The sequence below is a fragment of the Colobus angolensis genome, unplaced genomic scaffold (assembly GCF_000951035.1).
Source record: "Colobus angolensis palliatus isolate OR3802 unplaced genomic scaffold, Cang.pa_1.0 Scaffold24, whole genome shotgun sequence".
NCBI classification, from domain to species: domain Eukaryota; kingdom Metazoa; phylum Chordata; class Mammalia; order Primates; family Cercopithecidae; genus Colobus; species Colobus angolensis.
Genome location: NW_012115599.1, coordinates 10,253,543 through 10,262,547, shown reverse-complemented (window position 1 = coordinate 10,262,547; position 9,005 = coordinate 10,253,543). Strand labels below are relative to the sequence as shown.

At 53.5% G+C, this 9,005-nt stretch overlaps 1 protein-coding gene across 2 annotated transcripts in view; it reads left to right on the top strand.

The window, feature by feature from the left end:
* The window catches only part of FGD2 (FYVE, RhoGEF and PH domain containing 2), a 23,568-nt gene that overhangs the window by 7,682 nt on the left and 6,881 nt on the right, over positions 1 to 9,005 (top strand). For both annotated transcript variants that reach the window (XM_011945313.1, XM_011945312.1), the window contains exons 5-13: positions 653 to 809; positions 1,007 to 1,145; positions 1,690 to 1,748; positions 1,936 to 2,082; positions 2,795 to 2,887; positions 6,978 to 7,057; positions 7,146 to 7,176; positions 7,905 to 7,997; positions 8,631 to 8,762. In XM_011945313.1, the coding sequence (XP_011800703.1) occupies positions 653 to 809; positions 1,007 to 1,145; positions 1,690 to 1,748; positions 1,936 to 2,082; positions 2,795 to 2,887; positions 6,978 to 7,057; positions 7,146 to 7,176; positions 7,905 to 7,997; positions 8,631 to 8,762 (931 nt within the window). The remainder of the gene's footprint in view (positions 1 to 652; positions 810 to 1,006; positions 1,146 to 1,689; positions 1,749 to 1,935; positions 2,083 to 2,794; positions 2,888 to 6,977; positions 7,058 to 7,145; positions 7,177 to 7,904; positions 7,998 to 8,630; positions 8,763 to 9,005) is intronic.

Sequence of the window (9,005 nt, the reverse complement as noted above, 5' to 3'; positions counted from 1 at the left end):
CTATATATATTTAATATATATACCCAATATACAGTCAAATTAACCTTTTATAAAACTGAATAGGAACACAATTAATGTGATTTATGCCAACTCAAAGTCATAAACATTGCCAGAGGATAAATATTTTCCTTTTGCCCTCAATTCTGTGTAATGCCAAGCTGCAGCTCATGGCCACAAATAATATATATACATCTATAATATGGAGATGTTCCTGGAGAAGTTCTTGCGCCTCTGAGCCTCCACTTCCTCACCTCTAAGATGGGCTAGTGGCTGTCCCCACCTGCAGGGTTGAGAATTACATGGAATGAGACGTGCAGCATGTTCTGGGTAGTGCTTGGCAGGTGGCCCTTGTTATTGTGACATAATGAAGCATTAAGCAATTACTGAACACCTGCTGTGGGCCCAACACTGTGCTGGGCCTTGTGGATGAGGCCAACCTGGGACCAGAACAGCCTTTGGCCTCAGGAGGCTTATAGTCTAAGGAGTAGAGGGGCACATGCTTGTGAGGATGACACCCCTGTGCCCCGCCCACACCCAGAATTGCCATGAAAAGCTTGCTTTGGGGGATTCAGGGAACCTGGCCTTGCCTGGCCCTACCTAGAGTCGAGAGGAGGTCTCTAGGCTGAGGGCAATCCCTGTGCCCCTCCTGCAGGACAGCCAACCCCCGCATCGGCGACGTGATACAGAAGCTGGCCCCCTTCCTGAAGATGTATAGTGAGTATGTCAAGAACTTTGAGCGAGCGGCTGAGCTGCTGGCCACTTGGACCGAGAAGTCTCCACTCTTCCAGGAGGTTCTCACTCGCATCCAGGTGAGGCTGCAGGAGGGCTGGAGTCAGCATTGCCACTCCCAGCGTGCAGTGGCTCAGGTTGCCTTGAGTGATTTAGGGCATCTCCCAGGCTCAGCTGCTTCCACAGGCCCCTGCCCACTTGTCTGGCCCTCAGGGGCAGCCTGACCCACCTCCCTTCTCTCACCCTCTCCCTGTTGTTCCCCGCATCCCTCCCCAAGAGCAGCGAGGCTTCGGGCAGCCTGACCCTGCAGCACCACATGCTGGAACCAGTGCAGAGAATTCCACGCTACGAGCTGCTGCTCAAGGAGTACGTCCAGAAGCTGCCAGCCCAGGCCCCAGACCAGGCCGATGCTCAGAGTGAGGACACCCCCAGGGGTCCCAGAGGGCTGGGGAGGCCTAAGTCATTCCCATATACTTACTGAGCTCCTGCTAAAATAGTTATGACAACCATCAGTCATCAACATCAAGTGCTGGCACTTCATACACATTATCCATAGCATTAGCCATTTTTCACAGATGAGGACACTAAGACCCAGAGAGGTTTAGTGACTTGCTCAAGGTCACACAGCCCGAAAGTAGCAGAACTGAAATTTGAACCCATGCCTATATGATGCCAAAGCCCATATTCCTTCCATTATACCCTCTAGGTCTGGCTTGTTTTGGGGAGCAGTGAGAGTCACTAAAGCCAATCACCTAATAACTAACGCTCAGTGGCTTCCAGTCTCTCAGCCCTGGGAGGCTGCCACCATTCAGATACCCCATGGCTGGGCTGCACAGGCAGGGCTGCTCCTGGGGGCTGTCATGGCAGGTCCTGAGGGCCCTTTGTGGAACTTCAAGGACCTCCTGCCCCAGCCACCAGCCCCGATTTTCAGGGAATAAACTCTGGCCCTGCCCCTTTCAGAAGCCCTGGACATGATCTTCTCAGCTGCCCAGCACTCCAATGCAGCCATCACTGAGATGGTGAGCAGCCCGCCCTCCCCTGGAGCCCTGTCCCCCTCCCTGCAAGTCTCAGCCTGGTCCCACCCATGACACCTATCCCACTGCTGCCCTTGCTCTCACACCCCAATCCCCGTCCCCACAAGGCAAGCCTTCCAGAAGCAGGTGAGCCCTGCCCAGACTTGACTGAGGATGCACCCCAACCTCCCAGGAGCGGCTGCAGGACCTGTGGGAGGTGTACCAGCGCCTGGGCCTCGAGGACGACATCGTAGACCCTTCTAACACCCTGCTCCGTGAGGGCCCGGTCTTCAAGATATCCTTCCGCCGCAACGACCCCATGGAGCGCTACCTTTTCTTGGTAGGAGGGTGCTGGGAGCTCCTCTCCACACCAGGGAGAGAAGTGGAGCCACTCTGGCCTGAGTCATGCTACCTGGCCTCTACCTGGCACTGCAGGGGAACAGGGAAGAGACTGCTTCTCTATCCTTTTTTGCTTTGGCACCCAGATGACTTTGGACAGGACACCTGCTGCCTCCAAGCCTCAGAGATTTCCAACCTACAGGTTTCCCAGACATGTCCTAGGAAGCAACAGAGTCAGAGTTTGAACCTGGTCTGGCTCCAAAGCCTGTGGTATTAATCTGTGCTCTAGAGAGTACACAGCAGGAGGGAGTAAGGTTAGCTACTAGGAAGAACTGCCCTGGGTTTGCATGGAAGAAGCTGAGGGATCTCCTGAGATCTGGAAGGCGGTCCTGCCTGGAGGTCTGGGGGATGGAGCTAAAACCTCTTGTAAACCCCTACCATCCTGAGCCCCTGTTGAGAAAGGCCTTGTAGCTTTCTGAAGGTCTGCTATGGTCCCTTGTAGGGTGACCCTTCAGTAACCATCCCAGGGGAATTGGGAGCTTGACAGCCCCTTCCTCATCACCCGCATCATCACCTGTGACGTCCTGCGAGCTGGCCAGAGTGTGGTCAAAGGGGAGGGGGGTCCAGTGGTGCTCAGCGCACCCTCGGAGAAGCCCCACCTAGCCATCCTCCCTGCCCCTGCCACGGGCCACTCACACCTGTGTCTCCTGCAGTTCAACAACATGCTGCTCTACTGCGTGCCCAGGGTGATCCAGGTCGGTGCCCAGTTCCAGGTGAGGACCCGCATCGACGTGGCCGGGATGAAGGTAAGAGGCCCCCTGAACACCACTGGGCTCCACCTCAAGGGTGGGACTAAGTACAGGGAGTAATAGGAGGGGCCAACCAGGTTCTCAATCAGAGAACCAAACCCCTGCAGGGACTGGGCAAATGTGGAGATGGAAGAGTGTGGGGCTAGAGCTCTCCCCTCTGGGCTCCTAGCCCTCCTGCTCCGTCCTTCCCAGCTTCCCACAGGCCTGGCCCTCCCTTTGGGGCAGTGCATGAGCCAGCTGGGCCTTTCTCTGCTTTCCCTACTGTTTATACCACTGCTTCGAAAACTTTCATGTGTGTGAGAATGCTCTGGGCATGTTGTGAAAATGCAGGTTCTGAGTCAGGAGGTCTAGGTGGTGGGGGGCCTGAGATCCTGCATTTCTAACCAGCTCCCAGTTAAGATGGATTGACAACTGACTCCACCTGCAGGATTCTGGGAATTAAATGAAATGAGACATGTCCTGGGCAGTGTACGCTGATACTGTAGAAGCGCAGACCATGTTTGGAGTAGGAAAGGTCTCCAGTGTCAGCTCAGCGGCTGGCTTATGTGTGTCCCCATCTACTTCATCCAGAGATTATGGCACATGAGCAGGGCCAGTAGTCCGTCATGGAGTCCATTGACTGGGTGTCCCCATGGGGGATCCACCAGATCCTCCTAACAGACCCATGATGCAGGGGCTGTTAGAATCTTCTGGATTTTTTTTTTTTTTTAGACGGAGTCTCACTCTGTTGCCCAGGCTGGAGTGCAATGGCACAATCTCGGCTCCCTGCAACCTCCGCCTCCTGGGTTCTAGCGATTCTCCTGCCTCAGCCTCCCAAGTAAATGGGACTACAGGTGCGAGCCACCATGCCGGCCAATTTTTGTATTTTTGGTAGGAGAGATGGGGTTTCACCACGTTGCCCAGGCTGGTCTCAAACTCCTGACCTCAAGTGATCCACCTGCCTTAGCCTCCAAAAGTGCTGGGATTACAGGTGTGAGTCACCACACCCAGCCTGTTTTTTATCTTTCAAAAATATTTTAATTTTACTACTTAAAAAATACAGATTATACACATTCTAAAGTCAAATAATATAAAAAATATATACAATGAAAGTCTCCTCCCCACTCTACCCCCTAGTTCCCCTTCCTGAAGGCAACCCTTGCTTCTCGTGAGGTCTTCCAGAGGTGGTCTTCGCCTAGCAAACAAATGATATATAATAGGATTGTTTCCTCATTTAAACCAGAAGCAGTGGTATATTCTACACATTTTTCTGCACTTTGCTTGTTTTAACTAACTGCAAATGCTGGAGACTGAGGTGTCCCTGTACTTGAGAGCTTCCTCATCCTTCTGCCCAGCTGCATTGGGTCCCACTGTGCGGATGCACCGGAATTTCTTCCGTCTTCTGCTGAGAGACACTTAGATTGTTTTCAGTTGTCAGCAGCTGCAAATGAGGCTGCAGTGAATAGCCTGGTACAGCCTGCCTGTGTGTGAGTGTATCTGTAGTTAATCCCATTTTTAAACATGAGAAAACCAAGGCCCTAGAAAACCTTTCTAACTTGAGTAACTTGCTTGAAGATCATATCGCAAATGCTAGTTTGAGTGACCAAGCCAGGATTTAGATGCAGGTGTAACAAAGGCTGGCGCTTCTGCATCTAATCACCACGCTCTGCTGTCGCCTATTAAGGCTTCAATCCAGAGGGTTAACGCCTCTGATGGAATTTCTGGCATCATGGAGGACATGGTCAGAGAAGCTTCCTAACCACCCCTCTCTGCTGGCTCCTGAGTCCTGGTGTGCCCTGAGGGCTGCTGGAAGAAGCAGAGGTCTGGTCTGCTTTTGGCCCTCTCTCATCCACCATCACCCCTACCTGCTTTGGCCCCAGAAGGGAGCTGCAGGCAGGAGTTGCACCAGAATGCTCTACCCTCCAGAGACCCCAGCAAAAGAGCCCCTTCCCTGCTCCTGACTGGGGTTGCTTGGCATTTAGAGCAATCCAGGGCCTGGGGGTGGCGTGCAGCCTGGGAATGATGAAGGCTGATGAGGGAACATGGGTTCACAGCTCACCCCTACACCTGCGCTGACTGAAGTCTTTTACCAGTGCAGCCCTGGCCCTGGCATCTAGCTTTCCATCCTAAAGGGACCAGAATGTCCCATAGACCAAGGCGTGTGCAGGCTTGTACGTCTGGAGTCCTTGGTGAATGAGGCTGAGAAAGGCAGGTTTATGGAGAGCTACAGACAGAGAAACGGAGACAGGTGGCCCTGCCAAAGGACTGTCAGAGGCCCAGGCATAGAAAAATAGAGATCGACAGATATAGAAACCAGAACAGAGTCATAGAGAGAAAACAGAGAGAGCCGAGCCTGAGAGCATCAGATGCTTTGGGTGTGTGTTGAGAGCTCACTGGCCCTGTGTGTGCTAGTCTTGGCTAGCATGTCTGATACTCCAGCAGCCGCAGAGCACCCTCTCCTGGATGGCATGGGCTTGGCAAGTGCAGAACTGTCCACTCACCCTACTTCTGTGCAGGAACTATTTTCTGAGTCTGAGGTTTGGAAGCAAATCTCACCTTTGAGCATCATGATGGTTCCTATTGGCCTATGACTCCCTGGCCTCCTCCTTCCTAGGTATCAGGGAGGCCTGGTTCTCAGCAGCTGATTCTCCCCAAGGTCTGACTTGGTCTTAGTATTTTTGCCACCCCACACAGGACCAGCCTGGGAAGAAGGAAGGGATGTGGGCACACATATCCAGGGGCTCCACGTACAGTTGTGCAGGTTGTACACTGCACAAGGATACCTCATGTAAGAGGTTGTCTTCTGCAGCCAACTGCAGATTAGCAGATTTTGATACAATATCATAGATGGTGTATTTATAGTGAGAATTGTCCGGCAGATGGCAGTCAAATGTCTTGTTCCAACAATATCTAGGTATTATGCCAGTTTGCCAACAGATGTCAGTAAAGTGTTTTGAGGAAGGCTGTCCTTTTCTAATTATTACAAAGGTACAGTATGGACTAGCAGGGGATTGAATTGACCCAGCCCTGGGGAGAGTGGTTGAGGCTCGGCTCAGCAGAGCTTGGGAAACTCCTCTTGAAACCTGCTGGGGAGCTGGAAGCCTCTGTATGAACATCCCTGGGGCAGCCTAGACCCTCAGGTCAGGAGCTCCCAGTTCCCTTTTTTCTGTCAAAAGCATGATATTTCTTCCTATTTCTGGACTGCAAACCTGGGATTTCTCCCTTCTTTTCCCTTTACTCTCTCCCTGACCCAATTAGAAACCTCTTTTGTCTCTCCAGTGCACCTGGGCAGGCCGGGACCATCTATGATGCTGCTTCCTAACTGGCCTTTGAGCCACAGGTTTGTCCCGTTCTGCCCAGATCCAGCCCCTCATCCCTTGCACACAAAGAGGTATTTGGCCCGTTCCATATGACCACCTCCCCAGTGCCAAGGGCATCGAATACCAAATCACATCAGCCCCTTCTAAGGCAAAGACTGGGGAGTGAGGCTGCAGACTAGAACTAAGCTGGGGAAGGATGTGCTTGTACTCAGTGCTGTCTGGGTTATGGTGAGCTGCCCTGGAAGTGTGCAAAGACCTGGCCACTGCATGGGAGGCAGCAGAGGAGTTCAAGTGTTCGAGGAATTTAATGGCAACGAAGTTCCCCCACACAGAGGCTCTTGCGCTCTCGGCCTGTGTCTTCGGTTCTCTTTGCAAATCTTTCTCCACACTGCCTGGAGTAGAGTGTGCTTACAGGACTCTGGGGGTAGGATGGAAATAGATGTTCTTCCATCTTACCCTTGGGGGCTGAAAACCTGGGGTGGAATCCTTCTTTTGCCCCTTTTTTGTTGAATCTATTGTCAGAAATTGTCATCTCCACCTCACACTGGGTCAACTTAGCTGCTGCTAAAATTCCAGGAGCCATAGGTCCATTTGCTTGGAGGGAGGCCCAGTTGTAGGAGCATTTGCTTGGCTCAACAGGATTAGGGAGGTGGCGAACAAGCTCTGCATCCCTGTCTCTCAAATTTGAATGTCCCCTGGGCACAATCCACCTCCCTCCTCTCTACAGGGCTGCGCCTGGGACCTGGGGTATGGCGAGTCTGAGCCGGTTGCCTCCTTCCTCTCGGCAGGTGCGGGAGCTGATGGACGCTGAGTTCCCCCACTCCTTCCTGGTGTCTGGGAAGCAGCGCAGCCTGGAGCTGCAGGCCCGGTAAAGGAGCTGGGGTGGCAGCCCAGGGCCAGGCAGGAAAACTGGGAGGGGCTGATCTCCTCAACACCTGTGTTCACTTTCCGAGCAGGTCCCAGGAGGAAATGATTTCCTGGATGCAGGTATGGGAACGCTCCAGGGCTTCCGGGAGTCTTTTTCCTTTCTCTTTTTGTTTTTTCTTTCGCAGTAATGGGTTATCTTGATGAAGCTCCTGGGATTCTCCCTAGCCTATTCGGGCTGAGGGGCAGGGAGTGGTGTGTGTATGCATGTGTGTGTGTGCATGTGTGTATGCATGTTTGTGCATCTGTGTGTGCATGTCTGTGTGTGTGTGTGCATGCATGTGTGTGCGTGTGTGTTTGTGTATATGTGTGTTTGTGTGCATGCATGTGTGTGCATGTGTTTGTGTGTGTGTGTGTCTGTGTTTGTGTGTATGTGAGTGTGTACGTGCATGTGTGTGTGTGTCTTTGTGTGTGTATATGTTTGTGTGTGCATGCGTGTGTGTGTGTGCACGCTCCCACACCTGCGTGTGCCCAGCTGCTCCCTGCTCTTCCTAAGGAGCTGCTCTGTGGTAGTTTGGAGACGGATCTGGGTTCCTATCTTGCTGCTTCTCATTGCCCAGCTGGGCAGTCCAGGGCCAGTCACTTACCCTCTCTGAGCCTCAGTTTGTACATCTGTAACCTGGGGTTGGTAGTTTCTCCTCTGATAAGGTAGCCTGTGTGTGTGTAGAATCCAGCACCTGGCACCTAGTGGGCTTTCAGCCCTGTCTGTTGCATGTGTGAATGGATGCACAGAGGAGCAACCCCTCCCTCCCACACCTCAAGCCCCAACCCTCCCCCTCCCCGCACCCCAGGCCTTCCAAGCAGCCATTGACCACATTGAGAAGCGGAATGAAACCTTCAAGGCTGCGGCCCAGGGGCCTGAGGGAGACACCCAGGAGCAGGAGGTAAATGAAAGCTTTTTCATCCGTTGCTGGAGCCACCAACCCAAACAGAGCTTGTTCCCTCTCTGTTCTACTTGTACCAGCTTGGAGGGACAGGGAATGTCACCTGCCAGGAGAGACTGAAGGGACCAGGGGAAGCCCTCACAGCGCATCCCCCGACTCAGTGCCTGAGCATTCCCCGTTAGCAACGCTTCCTTCGGGAGCCTCTCTGTACAGCTGTCATGGGGAAGGGTTTATGTCTCTGCAGCTCCAGCTGCAGGGGGCAGCAGGGTTTTGGGTTTGAAAGTATCTGACAAATGTAAAGTCTCAGGGAAGATGGAAGGTGAGTGGGGTAGGGGCTGGGGAGGATATCTGTGGTTTGAGTTCAGATTTGAGCTCAACTCTGGCTTGCTGGGTGACTGCTGAGTCATTTGACCTCTCTGGGTCTCAGTTTCCTCACTTATACAATGGGAATAATGGTAACTAACCTATCATAAGGCCTCGATCAGGTCAGTCAGCTTCCTGTGAAAGCCACAGGGAAGCCCAACACACAGAATCCCTGCCACAGCAGGTGGACACGGGGCCTCGGGTCCTCGGAGGATGGGCAGAAGAGGGTCACCAAGGGCCCATTCCTGCCCAACTCCCCTTAACCCACAGCTGCAGTCTGAGGAGCTGGGCCTCCGAGCACCACAGTGGGTCCGGGACAAGATGGTGACCATGTGCATGCGCTGCCAGGAGCCCTTCAATGCTCTGACGCGCCGTCGCCACCACTGCCGGGCCTGCGGCTACGTGAGTACTCCTGCCAGCACTCCTGCCTCCACCTGCCCACCCAGGCCTCCACCTTTCCTACCTAGGCCTCCCCTTGATCCACTTAGGCCTCACCTGTCCCACCTAGGACTCCACCTGCCCCACCTCGGCCTCCACCTATCCCACCTCAGCCTCCACCTGTCCCACCTCGGCCTCCACCTGCCCCACCTCAGCCTCCACCTGCCCCACCTCGGCCTCCACCTGTCCCACCTCGGCCTCCACCTG